This window comes from Carassius gibelio, chromosome A17 (genome assembly GCF_023724105.1).
Source record: "Carassius gibelio isolate Cgi1373 ecotype wild population from Czech Republic chromosome A17, carGib1.2-hapl.c, whole genome shotgun sequence".
In the NCBI taxonomy this organism is placed as follows: Eukaryota; Metazoa; Chordata; class Actinopteri; order Cypriniformes; family Cyprinidae; genus Carassius; species Carassius gibelio.
The window spans coordinates 82,599-107,251 of record NC_068387.1 but is presented as its reverse complement, the minus strand read 5'-3'; the positions used below and the strand labels follow the sequence as shown (position 1 = coordinate 107,251).

Here is a 24,653-nt window from a genome sequence, read left to right as displayed (position 1 = left end):
CGAGATGTGATTAACTATATACAGTCCTGCCATACTTGTCAAATGATGGGAAAGCCAAATCAAAAAGTTCCAGTTGCTCCTTTACAGCCTATTGCTGCAGTTACCACTCCTTTTTCCAGGATTCAAATTTTATGTCCCGAAACTTCTCTAAGGTAATGCGACAACTTGAAGTTAAACATAACATATGTTTATCACCCTCAAAGTTAAGGAAGTCTGGAAAGATTCCATCAGACTCTTCTTGCTTCTTGGATACCAAAAAAGATAGAATGAATTATGGCTTGTACGGCCCCTCATACTAGGCAGCATTGGAAATCAACTTCATAACAAATAAGCTAGTGGTTATCAAACCTGTCCTGCCCTGAATATTTTGTAAGTCTCCCTCAATTATCACACCTGATTAGGCTCATCAACTCATTAGTGGAGACTGCAAGACCTGAAGTGGGTGTGTCAGATATAGGGAGACATACAAAACGAGCAATTTGGGTGTACTTCATGGAGAGGTTTGAGAAACCCTGGGCTAGGCTTATACATTTTCGTCATAAGCAGGGTTGTCAAACTCAATTCCTGGAGGGCCACAGCCCAGAAGAGTATAGCTCTAACCTTCATGTTCTTCAGGCTTAATTGAAAACATGGTTTTTGTGTTGGAGCAGGGTTAGAACTAACCTCTGCAGAGCTGAGTTTTGACACCACTGGTCATAAGCAATATATGAACATAACGACTACCCTGGCTATTCTATAAAACCTCAACTGCCTGTAGTCTAGACACAGAGAGGCGTTTCGCTGTATACACTTACATAGTGTGTGGTATAGGCGTTTTGTCCACACGGATCCGGCGTTTTGGGAGAGTTAAACCAATACTTTTTTCAACTGGTTCCCAGAGTGGATAAACACCGCCTTTGTGTTTTCATGTGGACAGGGAATCCGTATATTTCTGAAACTATGACATTGTCAGCCCATGTCTCGCCGCTATGTCATGTAATAGCAACAAAAACATGAACAAACACTGAATGACTGTCTTTTTATTAACTGACATTAACACAGATTAATAAATATTTTTCCATGTTCGGTTGTATATCAAGTGCAAGGTTTATGCGAATAGTCAAAGTCTTCTTCTCTGTTTTTAGTCTATCTCTGTGGCAGAATTACAGTGTCACATGCTGGCCTGGCATGTATACTACATCGCTAATCTGTCGGTTTCGTCTGGACACAGATATTTCTTGAAACAAGAAAAAAAAAAAAGATTGGATAGGGAAAGCTCTGGCTTCGTGTGGTTTTTCAGGTGTGTTTGATCAGGGTTGAAGTAGTCTCAAATAGCCAGACCTTCAGACTGAAAGGGGCCAATGAAATGGCAAATAAGGCCATTTGACTGACATGTCAAACAGCCATAGTTTGTTTCATTCATAGTCACGTTTCAAGGTGTGGAAATGTCAACAGTAAAGGTGTGTAAAATTCTCTGACAAATTTTAAAGATTCTATGCCGCACACTTTAAATATTTCACATACTTTTGAAAATCCAGTGTTTAGCTGATCCTGATAAGCACTCACCATCACAGTGGTAAACATGACAGCTTTCTTTTGTGAGGGGTTTTTATTTTTTTATTCAATTCATTACATTTATATAGCGCTTTTCTTGGCACTCAAAGCGCTTGGTTTTGTGCCACGTTATCATTGTTTCCAGGCGGAATGTTAAAGAGCCATGTTAAGAGAATGTTCAGCCAATCCGATGACGACTTTGACACTTCTGAAGTGTTTCCACTTTTGTGTCCTATACACATCAGATGCTTACTCAACGGTCCGTGGGCATGACGTCTGAGGCTAAGACTAGGGTTGAAGTTGAATTCACAGGACTGTGGCTCACTAGGACTTAGCTTGCCTACCCCTGCACTAAACCAGTGGTTCTCAAACCTGTCCAGGAGTACCCCCTGCCCTGCACATCTTGTATGTCTACCTCATCTATCACACCTGATCCAACTCATCTGCTCATTAGTGGAGACTGCAAGTATACTGTTAAATATAGGGAGTGGGTGTGTCAAATATAGGGAGACATACAAAACATGCTGTACTGGGGGTACTTCATGGAGAGGTTTGAGAACCCCTGGACAAAACATTTACAAATAACACTAGAAAGGTTCAAATTTGGATTAAACATAGGCCTTGGCATTTGAAAATACGCAATGAACCAACACGGCCGCACTCCAACTCATCATATATTGACACTTGGTCAGGACACCTTGGCATCGCTTTTTGATGCTTTGAAGCACAGGGTCCTCCATTGTTTGAGGTTGTTTGTCTTAATTTAATGGTTTTCATACATTTTGTATTAAAAATAAAAAAAATATATATATTAATGTATACTCTCATTGGAGCAGCCCAACCCCTAGCATTTTTTTAAATATATAAATCATCACGGTAGTTGTATCTGCCTGTTATATATTGTGTCTTATTGACAAATGGTAGTTTTATGGGAAGGGTTTGTGTTACCTGCTCATAAATGTGTAAATAGTGTAATATAAATAAAACTGTTGTGAAAAAAAAAAAAAAAAAAAATGTATAAGCGTATAAGAAAGCGATTGCACGCTTTTGCGAGCTTCAGCAAATCCACGTGATCAAAGATCACACATCCCAGCTGAAACAACCCACCAATTGAAATAATAACCGGTGATATAAGATTTTGGGCATATTGCCCAAGTCATTCATCACACACTATCAAGTGGCGCGCCATGTAGGCTACACTTTTTGTATTTCGTTGGGGCACCACAAGGTGTCCCTGAGGCCTCAAAGCTTTCCCCTCTCCTACTCTGGCTCGATTGCTATTCCTGAGGTAAAACACACCCTCCTCATTACCCTATAGACAAAGAAATGTATTATTGATGCACACAATTGTCCTATTTAATACAGTGCTTTTGCACAATATGTATACTTATAAATAAAAGTGTCTTGACTAGATTTGACTATTGTTGTTAATTTTACAACAACATTTTTTTGACATGAACCAAGGGTAATGAATTTTGTGATAGTATTATAATTTGTTACTTGATAATAGCAATTGCATTAACTAAAGCTAACAAATACAACCTTATGGTAACCTTATGGAAATCTCTTTTATTCCTCATTTTGGTATCTTTGGAAATCTGAGTATAGTTTATAACACATAGATTAAAATTCTCCTGGAACTGAAGGAGAAGGAAAATAAAAAAATACAAATACAAAGAAAAAAAAATACAAATTAGTGTGGTTTTTCTATCCCATGGGCCTTGTCCCCATATTATGCAGCTTGCTCCAAATTTTAAACAATTCCATTTTAAACAAATCAGTCATGTCAACAATACGCAATGCTTACCCTTGGAAACAATGCTGGATGTTTAGACCGCCAACCCTAGTATGATAATGTATAATTATAATATTTCATTTAGGCAGGGAATGAGGGCATAATGTATAACTCTACACATTCCGAAGTGTCATCGGAAAGGGAAATAGCAGAGAGGATGGAATACATGGCATCCGCAGTGCTGCTGTGTCGAATCGATGTGTGGCAGAAAATGGTGTCAGATACAAATTGATGGGCAAATATTTAATGGAGCAAGTGAGTCATTCAACATCAGTGGCACTCTCTCATGCCAACGGAGAGAGATTAGGACGCTTTGTGAAGCTCTCAGATCTTATGAAGGTATCTATCTCATTGTGTCTAATGATGCTTTAAAGTCATCACACTGTGAGGATCAAAGTCCCATTCATCAAGAGAGAATATTCCCTGCACATATTATTTATTATTAATGTATGTTTAGGTTAAGCTGTTTATTACTGCTCCTTAATGCAATAATACATTATTGAAAGCTAAAACAAACTGGAATTGTAAATTGATATGTTTTAAACAACACAACAAACAACTGTAAAGCCCTATACACTCCTTCTAGGAAGTAAACCGCTTTTTCCTCGCACTGTTGCCAGGGTCTACAAGGGCAAATGTATGAGTCAGTGCCAAGTTGATTCGATCTGCCAAACGCTGAAGCAAATCCATTGATTCTTTCAAAGAATGAAAAAGGGAGACACCATAAGGCTCACAAATAAATGATCTTATCCTGTTTAATCCTAGAGGTTTGCATTGATGATTCCCATTCCTGTTCTTTTCCCAGCTGTTGCAATATCCTGTGCTGATCTCCTTCAAATCCCTCTAAAGAGCCCCTAAAGACGCCTCACGGTTTCGTGCACACTCAAGAGGTAGCTTTTCTTATCAAAGTCCAATTAGCTCTGGCTTAAAGGTCTTGTCATTCTTGTGTCATCACTGACCTGGCAATTGATTTAACGTCAGAATCTGTACTGAGAGCTGATTGCTATATAAAAACCATAAACTTTGCAAGCCAATTCATTTTCACAATTTACCAATTCCAATTAATTTTCATATGCATGTGGCTTTACATGTAGTCTGAACAAAACTAACAGCCACTAAAAAAACAACAACAAAGAAAAACAGTAAGTGGGTGGTTAACGCTTACATGAATTATTTCTTATTAAAATGGTTACTTCTCACATCTCAGGATAGAAAATGGCAGTTAATGAATAAAGAAAAGCTGCAATACTTACTTTCAAGGAAACATTCCATGCTCAGAGTGAAGTTATCCACAGCAAATGCAACTCCTGCACTAGAGGAAATATCAGCAATGAACTTCAGGTAGAACCTGAGCGTGTAACAGAGAGAAAAAAAAAAAGAGAGAAAATAAAGAGAGTGAGATTTTTTTTTTTTTTTCACACGCATTTACACACACACACACGTTTGTTTTTTCAAACCACAACATTTTTTTGTCTGTCCAACAAAAAAAAAGATTATAAGCAAATTGTAATCAATGGGTACCTACATGCAAACAGTACAATATACACAGTAAGTAAGCAAGTGAGTAATAAATAAATACTAATCCATGTGAACATATTATTTTTTGTCATTGATTTATGTAGAACTGATGTACACTACATGATTAAATAATACAACTTTATTTATTCATTTTTCTATAACTACAGTTGAACCCATCAAATTCCTAATGCTACATTATTTTGATTAAATCCATGGTATTTAAGACCGCCTGCTCTCTAATGAACTAATATTTCTCATAAAAATAAATGGGTCAGAATTTGCTCTTTGGGTCAAAGCACATTCAGCTAAACTGTGAAGTGTTAAAAAAAAAAAAATGGACTCACACAAGAAAAGGAAGGAGGCCAGGAATGCAATTTTAATCGCCCTCTGTGGATTGGAATTAGCATGGCTCCGGATAACAAGAGTGTAGGTTGGAGCTTGGGGAATTGTGGGGGTTTTGGGAGGGTTATATGAGATTCCAATCAAACATGTAGAGATGTAAAAGCCTTTTCCCTCTGCCCTCCTTACTCTTTTCAAGTCTAGAACAGTTGCTAATTGAAGTGAAAGTGTGGATGAATGGTGAGCCTCCTCATTTATTTATTTATTTATTTTTTTTGGATAGAGTGATAAGGTGAGCATGGGATGTGCAGTGCAGTGCCGGGACCATAGACAGGAATGTAGAACCAGTGGGATTCATTAAGGTTTCAGATTAAATATGTGGGTTTGTGTGAAACCAAATGTAAATGACTATTTTGCACAATGGTGAGTGAAAATTTCTTGTGCATGCATCTGAAACTTGAATTTGCATTCATTCTTAAGTGGAAACTTTCCTGCAATTGTTTACCTGATTATGCTTTTGTTAAATATAAAGTCCATATTCAGACCATGTTCAGCATAAATTTGATGGTTGTGACTAGACTTACAGATCCACCAAACCGAAGAGTGGTAGGGCAATGAGTTTCCACCCTTTTCCCATATTAGCTTCGCTTGTTGAGTTCCAGAGACTCCTCTGACCCTCAGGACCTGTGCTGTTCTCTATAATCCAGAGTGATAGCACTCCATTTGAAGATCCACACACCCAGAACTTGACCTATAGAAGAGATCACAAGAATAGATATAAACATTGATGCATGTGCAGTCAACTATTCTTTTCCAGTCTCAAAGTTGGCAGTCATTTCCTGAGTGATTACACACAATCTATTCTCAGCTTGAAATGGACAGCCCTTTTACTGATTGTTTGTTGCATATTGCACATAAAAGCCAAAACCTGGCCGAAAACCAGCAGTTATAATATGCAAAGGAAATTTGGTTTATTACAAAAAGTGCCTTATTCACAAACATTTTTGCCAAGAGCTTTTCCAGGCACTTTTTGAGTGGAACAATTAACATTTGTATACATTTGCTACTAAAAGCATTTTTGCAGTAATTCATCAAATTATTAAAACAGGCACATATCCAGATGCGCAGTGCAGTCAAGCAGGACTTAGGCCTTTAAGAGATCAGTTCAGGTGCATGGTTTGCAGAAGTCACAGTAAAGTGCACCAGACGGTGGTAGTCTGCTGGATTCTTCATAACCTAGCAGATTTGCATAATTCATTTAGGGTAACAGGTGCAAAAACAATGCAGATAGCTCATGCAAATAACTAAAGCAGGAGATTTTTTTTTTTTTTTTTTTTTTTTTTAACAATTGGGCATTATAAATCCATAAGCAGGTGTTTTTTTTTTTTTTTTTTTTTTTTTTTTTTTTTTTTTTTTGTCACACATGTAAAATTAATATTTAGAGTTCAACACAATTTGAGCTCAGTCAACAATAATAACAATGATAATGATATCATTTATAATATATATATATATATATATATATATATATATTTTTTTTTTTAATGATTTATGTAGGTAATATAAACATAAAAGTTTCTGATGTATGCCCTTAAATCCTCCAAAAATGGCTCAATTTTACTTCCATTACTTTCTTTTTAAAAGTTAAGTTTCAGCTTAACTTCCACAGAACTCATATGTATTTAAAAATGTTTTATTTTTATTTTTAATTTTTTTTGATGCATAAACTATGCATGGTAAAATTTCCAAAAATATGTGTGTCGTAGTTCATGAAACAGGACTGCTGCACATCATGTTATGTCATCAAGGATTTTGTATTTACCAATCCCTCTTTTCCATGTTAATTAATGGTTCTTGGTCAAATGAAGCTGCAAACAAGACAAGGCTTTGTGTCGATGTCATATTCTGGCTCAGTAGGACAGTGTTTGATCTAGTGCAGGTTGTAGTTCTTATATCACATCTTAGGTTCATCTATTATGAGGGACCTTTATTTCGGGCAACTTGAAGCTGGTCGTGAAACTGGCAGCTGTTGAAATGAGCTAGGCTTCTCATATTACAGAAGCCATGCTGAGAACAGTGGCTAGGGTGAGAGATCACAGTTGTGATCTACACTCTTGGTTTGTGTCTGGATCTAGTCCAATATTCTGTCATAGCCCGCTGTGCCTCCACACCGCTCTGGGCACTGATCATACAAGAGTAAGCCCTCACCTCACATCTAACTAAAGCTGTCAGTCAAGACTTCTCATAAAGCCCAAATGCCTACCTCTCCACCTGTGCTCCTATAAATCTACACTCCATAATCTCCCTGACATTTTCTCTGTTTTTCTTACTTTAAATGTTTTATTCCACTGTTTCACTCTCTCCTCCATCTCTGTCAGTTCCCTCCGTCCTCTCTTAAACTGGCTTTTTTTTGTTTTTCTTCTTCAGGAAGTCCTTTGCAGTAGTGTAGTTCCCCCTTCAAGCAGGCTTGTGTGTGAGCCACAGACTGATGGGGTCAAGGTCTATGAATTCTGAATCTAAAACGGAGACGGTCTTTTAAAAGCTTTCCATCAAGGCAAGAGCCAGACATTTTTCCAATCTTCAAAACGGACATTAACATTTCACATTTGGTTGCCAAATTTCCATGTAATTACATTCAATTGACATTGAAATGTGGATACAACAATAACCTTGTGACACTGTGCTACGTTCTGTCAGGAGCTATTACAAAAGCAACTCATTAAAGCTATTGTGCTTCCCCAAAATGTCACATAAAGCCTTAAACACTGAAGAAGTGCTAGGTCAAACCAAAACAATGTCGTGTAACATTTCGGATTTGCAAGTTAAGAATAAAATCGTTTGACAAAAAAAAAAAAAGAAAGATAAAGACTAGTGTAAGGGCTATTATAATTACCTTTGACGGTTTATCAAAATAGAAAAAAAAACAAATAAATAAATAAATAAATAAATAAATAAATAAATAAATAAATAAATAAATAAATAAATAAATAAAAATTCACATAGCAGTATGCTAAAATGATCAAAAGTCAAAAAGCTATTTTTAGTTAGAATGGTGAAAATAGTCAACAGACCTCAATATATCGAAGTAGTGAGTGCTACCCATTTTGGGTCCCCATCTTAGAAAATAAAACTGTTCAAGTGTATTTTAACATTTTTAATTCAGTTTTGTGTAGAATTGTCTCAACTTTTTGTAGTTAAAATTATGTGTCAAAAAGAAAATGTAAAAAATTGCAATCTGATATACTAGTTCATTCATCAGACTTCACAACACAGTGTTACAGTACAATTTACAGTATTTGTTTTGAATCTGATTAAATGTGTTCATTTAATTCATCAGTTCATATATTGAGATTATTTTTTCACATTTTAACAGGACATCATTACTGTTTTTTTTTTTTTTTAGATTACTTATGATGAATCATATTCTCTCATAATATCTCTCTCTCTCTCTCTCTCTCTCTCTCTCTCTCTCTCTCTCTCTCTCTCTCTATCACCACTGTTACCTTTAGAGCTAAAGTCTGTAAAACTTCTTTGGATATACAGTATATTGAGAAATATTAAAAATGTTTTCATTCAGGCTTACATATCTAATTGCAATCTATAATTTAACAAATAAAGGTTTGTTTTAGTTCAGTGATGATATAAAAGTTAGTTCTGTCTTGACAACTCTCTGAGAGGTTAGCATGGCGATATACATGGCAGTGTTATTGTGTTTGGTCTTGGCAGAATTGATCTGCTATGCTACTGTGGCAGAGCAAGTACCGAGACTTGCTATTGCCAATACGTCCACTGACATACTTGTAGGAAATATAAGATGGTAAAATAGTAACAAAACTCTGGAGCTTGTTGATCTGAATGTGAGAACTTTTCATATTAATATTCGTATTTGTAAATTGAAATTTACACTCACAGCTCTGATGTGAAAAGCTGAATCTTAACATTTACACTCACAGGCAACAATCAAAACACCCGTGTTTTGAATTCAAAGTAGCAGTTTAATAGTTACAAATATGTAAAATAGAATATTTAATTTTGCACTTTACTTTACTTTCGCTGTACAATCACAAGTCAGAACTTACGGCCTCTCAGATCTGGCAGTACAACTTCAAATCCTAGCGCGTTGACTCTTTGGTACTCCTTTTGCTATATTTATGTAGCAAAACTCACTTGTGCACTTGTACATGGATATATGTGAGAGCAGAACCAGGAAATTGGGCTGGGGTGAGAATTAAGCCATTTTATTGATTGATGCCTGACCAATAAACTAGGCCAATCAGTGTGACTCACCGTGCAGAGAGATATATATACAGTATATATCAGAGTTTGTATAAGTAAAACTCTAAAATTAGCCAAATTAGCTTTTACAGGATTTTAAACCACTACATTCATCTTGGCATTCAAGTATTATCTGGTAGACAAACAGTTCAACATCTATCATATGCTTATCCTATATATTGCAGAGTAACCTGGCTGTAATATGTTGAACCACTTTATATTGTGCCAATATAAAGCCATTAAGACATTAAATAAATGCTGTATTTTGTATTTAGAAGCCTTCAACTTTAACAGTGGTATTTATACTTTAAACATGAAGTTGTTTTTATTCTAAAATTTAGCTTACTGTGGAATTAGCCAGCACATTTAATAGAAATACTTTTGTATTGGAAGACGTTTACATAATAGTTTGATGTGTTTTCCAGGTCCATATTGCATCAGCAGCCAACAGTTAGTTTTCATGTTCTTGCATGATCTTTTACCTCAAGATTACCTTTGTAATTTATTTACACAAGAAACTGAGGACAACACAGAAATATAAAAGGGTAAATTGGCTGCCGCTGTTGCATGATGTCATCTCGCAAAGAAACCATCAAATTTCATTGGACAGACAATAAAATGGCTTCATTCGAACCCCAGCCCCACCTCCTGGTTCTGCTGTCTCATATCTGCATGCACAACTTCACAAGTGAGTTTTGCTACAGAAAAATTGCGAAAGGAGAATCAAAAGTCAAATTGCTAGGATTTAAAGTTGTACTACCAGACCTGAGAGGCTGTAAGTGATGATTGGTTGTTGTACAGCAAGTAAAGTGCAAAAGTAAATATGTCCTTTTATACATTTTATTAATCTGCAACTTTGATTGTTGTCTGTGGGTGCAAATCAAAATGTTCAGCATTTCACATCAGAGCTGTGAGTGTAAATTTCAACTTACAGATATGAATATTAATATGAAAAGTTCTTAATATGATGAGTTCTCACATTTAAATAAATAAGCTCTCTAGCATTACTACTCTTTTCCCTTCATATGCAGGGAAAAGAGTAGTAATGCTGCTGCTGCACATATAACATACATGAAATCACCCCCCATATATAATCTACATGGAATTAGCTCATATCAGATCTATACAGGTGGAGCTGGGGAAGGTGAAGGGTTTGTGAAATGCATGAGCTGCGTCCCCTGCAAGGAGATCATAATAAACCACCCGTAATAAAATATATCACACAGCAAGCTGACACACAATAGACCTACCAAAGACCTCCTCTACACTATACAGAGAAAGAAACAAAATCCTAATGTCCCACTTTACCTGCATCCAGCCTCCAGTACATACTGCATGTGGAGAAACATCATAAGTACATAGTATGTTATTTTTTGAACATACTATCTCCTTCCACTTATCTGTGGCTGCATTATCCTAAATGCTACATAAATCATATCAGTATTCAGAGCATTTCTATAGGTGTAGCATTGATCAGTGCATGCATAGGGTAGAATATATTTGCAAACAAGGCTTGATAGAAACCTAATTTCCTCAGAGATCCAGAGCCCTATCTCACGGAAACACAGTACATTACAGTCGCTTGTGCGGAATGCAGAAATGTTGTCTTCTTACCATGCAAGGGGCGTTCCGGAGGGGATAGAAGAAAAACGGGCTTCGCACCTGGGCTGATCCTCGCTGACCTTTGGGCTGACTGTCAATGGCCAGCAAGGCCCCTGCCAGACAGAGTGAGGACAAACATGAAACAAACTTTTTCATCAATAAAATATCACCCCACCCTGAAGAAAAGATTTAAAAAAGTCAAAAGCTTATTTTTAATCTTGACTAATTAATATTTATTAACCATATCTGCCTAAATTATTTTTCTTTATTTTTAATTTATCAAGGTTGATACTCAAACTTGTGCTTGATTAACTATTAATCTGCATAAAACAGCACTTTTTATTGTTTGGACTTCAACTTAAAGCGTTTAGGCAGAGCACCTGGTGATGGACAGCTGCTTCTGAGGCTTTGGGGAATGGACGGATGGGCCCTCCATTGCGGTCCCCTTCCTGGAACCAGCTGCCAGCCGCAATCCTCTCTTCCGAACGAGCAATAGCTGCCATTCAGGAAACGACCTGGTTGAGTAAGAGAAGACAATGAGACATTTTGAGAAAACTGAGAGACCTCAGAGAGATTAACTGTGAGAGATAAAAAGAAGAAGATGAATATGGGTTTATAATTGTATCCCTCAGCTCAAGAGCTTAGAATCTCTGATGAGAAATCATCTTCGATCATTTTTAAATGTCTGAAGAGGCATACGAGGGCAGTGGAGAGCTGCTGAATGGGAATGAGGACATGGTCTTGAGGTTAAGGAATAGAAAGGCAGGAAAGAAAATGTTGTAGGAAGGCCATATTACAATTGGCCTCAAAGCTCTTCCATCAACAGACAATTCATTCAACCCCATTCAGGGCTGCAGGGATGGGTCTGACCTTCATTAGGAAACTAGTGGGGGAAGAAACATTAGTCTCCCTCAAGTAATCCACTGAATTACAGAGTATAAAATGTCTGCTGGCATGCAACTTACAAGCTTTGCTTAAGGTTCATACAATCCAGTGTTAGGCATAAAAAATAACATGCTTCCAAGCAGTGGATGCATTCATGGGAACAAAGTGATTATGGGAAATGGCTTGTTAATAATTAAAGATTTTATTTTTTTATTTTTTTTACCCCTGAAACTACCTTGCCCAAAACTTTCTACCAAACTAACAAACCAAACTAACAAACAACAACAACTTTGGCTTCTATATCACTATTTTATATTAATACATTTCTCACTTGCTTACAGATCTTGGCATGCATATTTATGCTCTCAAAAGTGTTTCATCCCAAAATCAAAAGAAGAGATTTTATTAAGATCTTGTTGTAAATCTTTTGGATCTGGTCTTAAATCTTTAGATTAGATAGATTAATTCAAAGAGGTTTTTATGGAAGCCCGTTTCCGCCACTGAATAAAAAAGGTAATTGAGACTTTTATCTCACAATTCTGACTTTTTTTTTCTCAGAATTGCGTGATTTAAACTTGCAATTGCCAGACACAAAGTAGCAATTCTGAGAAATAAAAGTCAGGATTGTGTGATATAAACTCGCAATTACGAGACATAAAGTAGCAATTCAATCAATTTATCAATATCAATTTGATATCAATATCAATTTTTTCTCAGAATTGAAAGTTTATATATTGCAATTCTGACTTTATATCACGCAATAATAAAAAAATAAAAATAAAAAGTAAGAACTGTGTTTATATCTCACAATTCTGACTTTATATCTCAAAATGTTGTGGAAAAAGTCAGAATTTTTTTTATTTATTCATTTTATTTTTTTATCCAGCTGTGGAAACAAGCTTCCATGGGTTTTTGCAGTCTATCTAAAAAAAAAAAAAAAAAAAAAAAAAAAACATTATCACAAACCAAAAGACTGATACTGGTATTATTCCATCTCTGTCGCTATTGGGTTGAGATATAACCATTTTTTTCTGAGATTTACCTTAAATGATCCTGAAATAGGCTTTTAAACAGAATCACAACTACTGTGTCCTGTTCAAAATTTCTTCATCTGGTCATTTTTCAACAAAGTTTAACAACAGAGTTTATTAAAGAGACAATCAAATCTTGTTGTGCACATTAAATGCGCTGAATGGGTTTGAAGGAGACTGATTAACAGGTTTCTAATCAGTGTTAATATCTGTAATATCGGTGGCATATCGAACATGAACAGTGACATTTAACTTTGTTCTAACAATAAACAAAGCACAGAATCCTGTAAAATCTCAAAATCTGTGCGTGTTGCCTTTCTCTTTGCATGGCACTTGATTACAGCTGCGGCAGTGCATTGATCTGAGAGGTGTGAGGCAGGATCAGCTAATCATCCACTGAGGAGAGATGCTACAGCGCTGGACTCACTTTCATTAGCCAGGAGAGAGTAAACACATCGACCAGCATGACCACACTCGTGAGGATTAGCATGAAGACCAATAACAGGGAAAGAGAGAGAGAGAGAGATGACAGAGAAAGAAGAAATGCTCTGTGCGATTTGAATGACACTGGATGAGATTGCAGCTTTCCGTTTTACACTGAAAGGCTGATGGAGGTATCTGTGCTGCACTTGCAAAGCTGAAGGAATGGATCGCTAATGAATCCTCTGTGATGGAACGAAATTGCATCATGCAGAATAGATTAGGGTAGGAATGAAATAAAGGATCAGGACAGTGTGAGCCTCTGATCTTTAAGGTAAGGGACTTTTAACAGAAATGAAGAGACAGAGAATGATGAGAAAAGGTGGGGCCATCAGACAGAGACAATTACAGGAAAATAGGTTAAATGTGGGACATATTTCATCAGAACTGAAATTGTTCAGTGGTAATATGTTTAAAAGTACAATGCGGCAGTGAAAGTGTCTGATATACTCTCAGGAGGCTTTCCCATTTAGAGAAATCATTTTTCAGAATATATTAAAATAATTAATAAAGTATTACTTTAGATTGTAATACTATTAAACTATATCACTGCATTTCTGGTCAAATAAATGCAGCCTTGATGATCATAAGAGGAAAATATGTATAGTTAACTAAAGTACCGTTGATTTTGATAAAAAAAAAAAAAAAAAAAAAAAAAATATATATATATATATATATATATATATATATATATATATATATATATATATATATATATATATATATATATATATATATATATATATATATATATATATATATATATATATGTATATGTGATAGTGGTGTGTGTTGCTTTTCTTTATTTTCCAAGAGACATTGTGACTGAGATGACAATGGCCACTGAACCAGAACAACTCCTGCAATGTCCAATAAACACAGCTTCTGTTATATAATGGGCAAACACACAATAGCTTCATTAAAGAGCTGCTGTTGCTATCCTGAAGCCCCTGTCTGTTGTCTCGTCTTCCAAACAAATGCCATTAATACTCACGGCAATGTTCCCCCTCATCGTCCCCTTGTGGACAGTCAGGTTTGAAGTCGCACAGCTGACTCACATTGATCTCCCGGCCCTCTCTGCAGTGATAGCTGCCCCGTAGAGTGACATTTTGAGAGGTTCCTGGGCGGAGAAAGACAAGAGGGAATCAGAGACACTAATTACAGAAACAGTTCCCTTAAGGAGCAAAGGTTTAAATCCCTCAAGGGCACAAAGGCGATAAAGCAGAATTTCAATCCCAGGAGCTCTCTGATTCCAGGGTCACCCTTGCTTAAGATGTAACATTTGCTCAATCAGCCCTGATCATTAACCATTAGCCCACCTTTACCTCAGTTTTCTTGCATCTTTTACAACTGCACATTAGCTGCAACAGGTAACTCCGAAGAGGTTTACTTTATATCTTTCCAATAGACTTTCTGCCAAGAAAGTAAACCATAGGTTTACATTAAAACCTTCCGTGCAAGCAAACACAAAGACATCAAGTAAATACAACACTTTGTAAACTAAATGAGGCAGAAAGAACACATAAAAGAGGCAAGGGCTCTCAGTAGTCACTTGTTTTTTATGGCTTCGATGACGGGAGAGGATACTGACAAAGGCTATCAACACATGAAAACACAAAGAGCCCTTTCCTGTCCAATAAAGATACAACAGACACTCAAAAAAAAAAAAATGTGTTAATGTAATGAGAACTCAAGCACAGCTTGAAAGAGATGTCTAGAATAACATTTTACCATAAACATTTAGAGCTTCTGGCTTTTTTGCAGGAGGAGATACATATCATTTTACTATGGTGCCATATATAAATATATATATATATATATATATATATATATATATATATATATATATATATATATATATATATATATATATATATATATATATATATATATATTTTTTTTTTTTTTTTGCATATGGAGCGCTAGCTTAACATGCTTTAGAAAATGTAGGACGGAACAATGACCCAGATAAGTAGCGTGGCGACTGGATTCCTGTGAGTTGAGTCTGATAGCATCACAGCGAACACAATATGTAACCAAGGTTTGCATATCTATGCAAATGGAAGACAGTAGCAGAGCTGCACAAACGGACGGGCTCACCAGGGGTTCATCATACCATGATAAAGAGAGTGATTGTATAAGAAGAAAAAATGAGCAGAAAAACAGGCTCACTCATGCGATTCACTTGCTTCCTGCTTAAAATAAATAAATAAAATGAATACAAGGGAGTTGTGATTTTATCATTGGCGGCTACAGAGGCATAACGCATCCTTGATCCTTGGTCGTCAGAATCATGTTATCTTTTAATCTTGATCCTGTCCTCATTATATAGTTATGGACTTAGTTGATTACATCAGCTGTTACCAATTTACTGTCTATCTATCTGTCTGTCTGTCTATATATATATATATATATATATATATATATATATATATATATATATATATATATACATATATATATATATATATATATATATATCTGTCCAATCTTCTCTATCAATGTTTCATGTTTATAAAGACATTATTTTCTATAACCCATCTGACTCCCTTCATTCATCTATTAGTATTACATAAAATTATGACATGCAAATATTTAATAATTATGTTATTGCAATTATGTTATTAATCAATAGCCCCGATTCACATCTCAACATGGCAGCCTTGCTATAGAAATAAAAAGTGTTTTAATCAAATGCTGTGTGTGTATGGTGAGTAAAGAAAAATAGGAGAAACAAAAGTGAAGGGGGAGTTAATACACCAATCCGCTCTGATGCAGCAAGGGTTTGTGATGAAAGAACACAGATGTGATGGATGTGTCGCACTAGTGTCAGTGTGCCATTACTAAAATGATTGAATGACAGACATTTGACAGCCAGCTGTAACATTAAGTCACACGTGTACAACTAGCGGGCAGACATTCATATCAGTCAGCTGAAAGCTAAGCTAAGACAAAACACGCTCAGTCTGTCACTGCACATGGGGAAAAAGCTTAATGACCATCATGAAGGTTTGCAGGCTCTGCGGCACAAATGCTAACCCTTGTAAACACTGTGTGGAGGATGTGCTGAAACATGAGTCACCAAGAATCAAGGTTTCCCTCAAGCTTAAGATGCCATCATCATTATCATCTTCATCATAAAAAAATACAATATATATATATATATATATATATATATATATATATATATATATATATATATATATATATATATATATATATATGATGAAGATGATAATGATGATGATGGCATTTTATTACATAAAAATAAAATAATGGATACTAATGGACCTGGGCCACGTTGTAATATATAGTCATGCTATAAGTTTCCTGCATTATTTATTTATGTGTTTTGTTTGTTTGTTTGTTTGTTTTGCTTTCACTGAGTATCTGGTTTCACTCTGTTTAAATATTTGAAGTCACTTTTATACTCTCTCAAACAACAAAAATGATTGTCAACAGAATGAGAATTTAATGACTACTTGAAACACATCTCCCATGAAGGTCACAGCAAGACAGTTGGAAACACGATTTCAGACCCCATTTCCTCCATCTTTGTTGTCTAACAAGAAGTAGGCCACACAGCATGCTAAGTTCATGCATTTTTTAAAATGGCTCACACTTCTCAACAAAAAAAAAAAAAAAAAAAAATGTGAAAATTTAAAATAAGCAACAAGAGGCCTATTTTACATCCTTGTCACAGAAGACAGATTTTTGAAGTGTTAGTAGCTAGTTTACTAATGATGTAACTTTTCTATTATTATTATTATTATTATTATTATTATTATTATTATTATTATTATTATTATTATATTTGTTTATTTGCATCAAAACAGTTAATTAATGGACCAGCCACCGACATAAATTTTTTAAAACCGTGTTTGTTTGTTTTTTTTGTTTTTTTTTGAGTCACTTTGGCCTTGATTAAATATGAAAGTTTGTCATTCAACAATGAGAGAAGCCATTTCTGTGAAGGTGAACGTGGCCATAGGGTACACAAATTGAATGTGGAGTACACAGTGTGGAGATCTGACTGATTATGAGGTCTGTGTTCTGTGTCACAGCACGTATTGTGCTCTCTAGACAGATACTACTGAGCTAGACTGAAATGTGTTCTCTGAAAACAAGATGACAGTGAGTACTCTGACTCATACAGGGCGCAATGTGCTTTTCTCAATAGCATTAAGCACAATATTCAAAAATAGCACTTTCTTCATCTTTATTCTGAGAATCTGTCTTATGGGACCAGACAAAATAAGCAAATTATGTTTCTCATTGCACATTGCTGACGTCCTCATGTTAAGATTCTAATAATACAGCACTGTAAAGTGGTGTGTTTGCTGGTGGGAGTCTGCTGTTATCAAAGAAGCTGATAATGGATATAGGACTAGACTGATAGTGGTAAAACTGGCCAGGCTTAAAAAAGACAATGACCTGTTTGTCTTCCTGATAATCTCACCATGATTATTTTTATTAATACTTGCATTTTCCTATCCTTTACATCACATATCAGTTATTTCCTTCCTTCTTTCCTCTGACATTTAAATTCTGTCCATACCTTTTTAACATATATTTCCTCTTCATTGTTTCAAGCTTTATTGGATCATTCAGGGTATGCAACAATTTGTACAAAGCACATCTGGCAAAATATCAATTAATTAATTAATTATATATATATATATATATATATATATATATATATATATATATATATATATATATATATATATATATATATATATATATATATATATATATATATATATATATATATATTATCTTCTTTTCTCTTCTCTTCTGTCAAACGATTAATAACATCTAAAACTAAGGTTTTTGTTTATATAATGTGTGTCCTCTGTATATATACAATGTATAAACACTTGCATGTATATGTTTCAGAAAAATAGGTTATGTTGATTTATTTAATACATTTATTTATATAAATGACATGACTATAAATATAGACATGCAAATACATGCAGATGTTTTCTATATATATATATATATATATATATATATATATATATATATATATATATATATATATATATATATATATATATATATATATATATATATATATATATACTGTATGTGTGTTCATGTATACATAATAAATATACACCGAACACACACACATATCTTGCAAACAAAACCTTTTTTTGTATGCGATTAATCGTTTGACAGCACTAAAGTTCAATCAAAAATGTCTCAAATAAATAAATAAATAAATAAATAAATAAATAAATAAATAATAATAATAATAATAATAATACTAATAATAATAATAATAATAATAATAATAATAATAATAATAACTGCACCTTTAATTCTTTATTTCAGATATGTATTAAAAATCATATTACCTTTATTAATTAAGTAGTCTAAGGGGAATTTAAATTGTAAGTCTGATGCCTGAGCTCTTCATCATGAACAGTCAATCTGTTTACCGTCATCTCACTGAATTGTTTGAACTTCACTTTCAGTTTTATAAATGATTGATCCCTATCAAAGCATCATTGCTCAGCCCTGAACATGAGATTTTCACACAGGTCTCCAAAAAATGATCGAGGAAGTTAAGTTAGCACACCTCATTTTTGTTGGGGCAGTCCAAGCCAATGTATTTGATCTACAGGCAAAGCCGTAAAGTTAATGCCATTGAATTACACCCGACTCTCCCTTAGGACAACAGACGAAATGGGGGACATCCATTTAGGAGCTCAATGAGCTGTTCAGACACACACTTGATTGGCTGAGGTAAGGCTCTGGCATCATTTGTCTTTGTCAGATTATTCCACAGTGCCAGAGGGGGGAAAGCATGCAATGAAATAACTGGTTCATTTTCTTTGACTATTTTTGGGGACGTTTTGGGGCTGCTGCATTAGAGGAGGAGACAAATCAAAAAGGACAAGCCAGTGAGGAAGACAAAGTGAGCTGATACACCAAAGCTCTTATTGCTGAAAGATGGTATGTGTTCCTGTAAGACAATATAAAAGCCAGAGCACGTATGTTAGAGCTGCTAACCCTTTCTCACAGTGCATCTACTGGACCTGTTTGCAACTGTGCATTTCTTAAGGCCATAAACATATTCCATGCCTATGTTTCCCAATACTGTTCCCTGAGGGACCCCAGTGCTACACAGTTTAAAACTCTTCCTAATCCTTGTTCTAGGCAAGCATGTAAGTTCAGACGCGAATGCTTGGCCAATATGTTGCAAGTTTGAGATTGCATTGTACGTTCTTGCATTCCTTTTTCAATTTCAAACCTCAATTGTCCAATTATTCAGATTATTTAACTATGAGGTTTTGTTGACAGTGTAGCTTTAACTAACTTTCTCGGCTAGATTTGCTTTGAAGTTGTGCTCATCATTTAGAGTAATCATTCTAAACGATGAGCAAAACTTCAAAGCAAACCTGAAACAGAAAACTTAATGCTGATAATGCGATGCATACTTGTGTTATGAATTCCATATCAGTCTGATTCATGAACAAATCATTCAGAGTAGTTTTGGGAGCTGGACCAACTGATTGAATTGAAACAATCAGACTAAAATGACTGATCTGTTCACCAACGGAGACTGCTATATGTTTAAATAAAATCACTCGAATCTCATTGAATTTCACAATAGAACTTGCTGAATTTGACTGATATAAGGATACCGTGACTTACTCCAGTTACTGTAAGCAAAACTTGTCTAATTAGCTTTGGTGAGTTGGTCAGTAACATATTTTAATCAAGGGTGCCAGACTCAGCTCCTGGTGTCCCACAGTCATGCAGAGATTAGTTTCAACTCTGATTGAACACACCTGAGCCAGCTAATACATTTCTCCAGGATAAAAAAATAAAAAATAAAAAATAAAAACTACAGGTTGGTGTACTGGAGCAGGGTTGGAACTATGTAAGCTCTGCAGGATTGTGGCCCTCCAGGAGATGAGTGTGGACACCCTTGGTGAGTCTGATAGCAATTGATATAAAGAACATTATTTATAACAGTCCTGGTCCTGAGGGCCAATATCCTTTAGAGTTTAACTCCAGCCTGATCCAACACACTTGCCTGGAAGTTTCTAGTAATCTGGAAGACCTTGATTAGTTGGTGAGGTGTGGTTATTTATTTATTTATTTATTTATTTATTTATTTATTTATTTATTTATGTGTCAGAGATGTGGCTTGGTAGGAATGTTTCATGGCTGCTTCATTGTATGTGAAGTTTAACTCTATCTTGTTATCTATTTTAAATGATTTTAGCCTCTCTTTTATTATTTTTAGTTTTTATAACACCATTTTGCATTTTTTTTCTTACTATGCCCACTATTGAACAGTAGACATTTTGCTTTCACTACATGTGTATTTTTTTATTTTTTTTTTTTTTTTTTTTTTTTTTTTTTTTTTTTTGTGGTGGCACGCATGGCTGACAATGTCAAACCCTGAGGATATACATTATCACAGGATATAGAATGTCTTACATGGTAGCTCCATGTTTGAGACCAGGTCAAGAAAGGCCATGCAAGATGTATTACAAGAGCCAGTGTCTTTATACCAAAGGATGCCCGAGAGAGATGGGAGGCAAGTCTGTCAACTGCATGATCTCAGAGGCATAAAGCCCCATTGATTCCATGGCCCCGTTCCTTGATGTCACCCTAGTACTTGAGAAATCTGGGCAGTCACATTACAACTCAAACTGCTGCCTTTAAAAGATGATTGAGAAAGCGACCCCCGAGATTAAAGCAAACAGACTTTGAGACTTCAGAGATCGCTGAGAGTATATTTCTGACGCTCTCTGGCAGTGTGGCGTTACTGTCTGAAGCTATTGATGACAAGACCTGATTTGAGAAAAACAGGCAGATTCAGCTTTAAAAGAAACTGATAATTCAAAAATAACAATATTGTCATTATGTGCTCACCTTCATTGCAAACCATATGATTTTATTTTTGTCAAAAGGAGATTTATATTTTATATATATATATATATATATAAAAATACGATGTGTTCAAGCTTCATAAAGGATGAAAAAGCAACATAAAAGTAATTCATATGTCTTATTTGCTATTTAGAGATAACAGTGAAACTCTTTAGCAACTACAACTAAAAATAAAATAAATTATATATATATATATATATATATATATATATATATATAAAATTTTGGTCTGAAAACCAATCTACATAGCTGACATTTTCTTTTCATTTCAAGTTATTTCACGAGATGAAATGAAACGAGTCCATAAAACGTCAAGTGCGGTAACTTTAATCATTTCATGATGTACGATCTTTCTATCACAGGAAATATATGTTAGTGCCACCTACACAGCCTGACCTTTCTCATGAAAAAAAAAATAAAGAAAGAAAAATACCTTAAACAAAGGTTCTCTGGAAATCTCTAATGCATGTTAGCTCAGCAACAATCTGCTCTTTCAGTGGAAGACTTTCTAAATATCTATGTGAAGAACCTGGGGCTAAAGAGGTTAATAAATGCAGACTTACAAATAATGTGTTCTCTTTGACACAAAAACAAGAAAAAATAAGAGAGATAAAGATAATTTCGGATGTGAATGCTTACAGGGCAGCGACAGTAGGAGAGGATGAGAGGTGCTGAAGATTGGAAAAGAACAGATAAGTAGAGTGAGAGGAATCAAAGACCTGGATATCTTTATTGACTGCTGATTGGAGTTGATATTTCTCATACACACACACACACACACACACACATACATTTAATGTTTAACTATATGTTGGTAACAAATAATAATAATAATAATAATAATAATAATAATAATAATAATAATAATAATAATAATAATAATAATAATAATAATAATAATAATAATAATTCATACTGAATTAATACTGTTGGTTGTCAAGTGGCTTTACTGCTGATCTCTAGTAGTCATTTCAACTTGACTGCAGTGTTGTATAATGGGGCAGATCACATGAGTTTTATTCTTATTCTTATGCACTCCCATTGGTAGTTGCCACGTTGCATCACTTCTCATTTGCATAAAGTTAAACTCTACACAACTTTTTGAATTGCCAACTCGCTGATGGGGCTCATATTGCCAACTCTAATTGAAAAATAATGATTTACACTCACTTTGTCAAAGCAAATTGTTGTCAGTGTGAACGCCCCCATGAGACCTGCCTTGAATTACCAATTTTGCGACAATCTGCAGATCCTCATGGCCTGTAGTTGTTTGTAAAATTGCACATAATTTTTTTTTTTTTTTCAAGCTTTTCTTTCACTGTTTATGCTCAGTACCTAAAGCAAAGCTCAGTCCAAGATCATCTGCTACTGTTGATTTATACAAACAGTTGGGCCAGGCCAGTGGGCTAAACATTTATTTCTTTGACATTTTAACGGCTGGTAAATGAAAGGAAAATATCACAAATACTTTCCTGGCTTTTTAAATTTGATTTGTGTACAATTGATCTTGCATTAGTCTTTGAGGCGAAACAGCAGTCTGCCTGAAAATAAAATCATGTTTGCAAGATACCGGGCTGCTACAATGATGCTTGACAGCATAAACACTGTGAGATTGTGTAGCTCCTGACGTTCTCCAGCTGAACTGTATGCTGTACTTCAGTGTGAACTGAATATAATGTTTTAAGACATTTGACTGCATTATTTACAACAACAACAATAATACTAAAATATTATAGCTTAAAGCACAAAAGAGCAGAGTTAATTTAAAGTGACTTTTTATTTAAAGTATACTACCAAATACACTGACAAAAATGTATGGCATTTATCATAATGTTTTATCTATTGGAACTTGTAAGTCATGCATTTGAAAATATGTGTAATTACACATTAGTAGTGATGCAATTCAGTGTATTTTAATGTCAACCTTAAAATTAATGTAATTAAAAACAAGTGTTTTACATGTGCCTTAGTATAATTAACGCATTAAAATGTGTACTTCTTTAAATCATGCCAAAAGATTTGTAAAAGCAAAAAAATAATTAACGTAAAGCTATCGATTCAATATTATTACAGTGTGCCCTTTTTCAAAAGGGTACTTAAGTTTAAGAAACATAAAAGTAAACCCTCATTAATCACACTTATAAGGGGTGTTTTATAAAAAATAAAAATAAATAAACAAATAATAATAAACAAATAATAATAAACAAATAATAATAATAATAATAATAATAATAATAATAATAATAATAATAATAATAATAATAATACTTATAATAATAATAATAATAATAATAATAATAATAATAATAATAATAATAATAAAATAAATAAAATGCAGTACGCTACATTCAATACATTAAAGTGCACTTGTTTTTCATAAAGGATAATCTGATGCAGTCTGCTCTGGCATCTGATCTTCATCATCATCACCAATCATCATCATCATCATCTGCACGAAAAATACTGTGCTTATAGATCTACATTTTCTTAATAATATCAACAGTGTCATTTAATTCTCTTCAAACATATCTTTCAAGCCGTCCCCTGAGAATAACTCAAGATTCCTCCTCTGAGCCCTTGAGCACACATCCCTCAGCTCACCATAGTCTGACTAGAGAAGCACTAAGCGTCATCCCCACTGGACTTTTCCTGGGATTCACATTCTCGCCTCTCGCCTGCTCACGGCACAGCTCATTTCACTCACTCAGCCTCACAGGCCTGAATGATTGATGGTTGGGGGAAAGGCTTGGCACACCTCCACGATTCTTCCCAGGCTGTAAAGCAGCAAGCATCACCATGTTAGACCCTGACAGCTGCAATGCTTAATGGGGAAGTATATAGACTGGGGAACATGAGGCTGCTGGTCCAAGCTCCTATGGGTCCCAGTTGCTATAATAAATGAATGAATGGATGAGGCCTGTTTTCTTGACTGGTTGATGACAAAATAAGAATGTGTTGAGGAGAATTTAGTTGTTTGTGCACATGTGCTCCCAGTATATGCAGAAATCAGTATTCATGTTGTCGTCTTTTAGAATTTCAATTGCATGAATTAAAAGAAGGTCCACATGTTAGCGAGCAGAAATAATCGTTAATCTGAGATTTTGCCACTTTTTAAAAGATTAAATGACGAAAATGAAATAGTTTACTACAAATAACAAAAATAACATTAGATATTTGAATAGATATTTAGGCCAGTGGCATAGTGCAAACACCCCCCACCCCCACCACCAGTATATAACTGCCTTAATGTATTCCTTTAATTTTTCTCTTGTACC

At 34.8% G+C, this 24,653-nt stretch overlaps 1 protein-coding gene across 1 annotated transcript in view; it reads right to left on the bottom strand.

Annotated features, from left to right (window-relative positions):
* Positions 1–3,156: 3,156 nt before the first annotated feature.
* LOC128031583 (fibronectin type III domain-containing protein 3B-like) overlaps positions 3,157–24,653 on the bottom strand; it is a 32,835-nt gene continuing 11,338 nt past the window's right edge. The window contains exons 12-18 of the mRNA XM_052619909.1: positions 24,083–24,152; positions 14,453–14,578; positions 11,443–11,577; positions 11,075–11,175; positions 5,770–5,936; positions 4,582–4,676; positions 3,157–3,173 (exon numbers count right to left, since the gene is read on the bottom strand). Of these exons, the coding sequence (XP_052475869.1) occupies positions 3,157–3,173; positions 4,582–4,676; positions 5,770–5,936; positions 11,075–11,175; positions 11,443–11,577; positions 14,453–14,578; positions 24,083–24,152 (711 nt within the window). The remainder of the gene's footprint in view (positions 3,174–4,581; positions 4,677–5,769; positions 5,937–11,074; positions 11,176–11,442; positions 11,578–14,452; positions 14,579–24,082; positions 24,153–24,653) is intronic.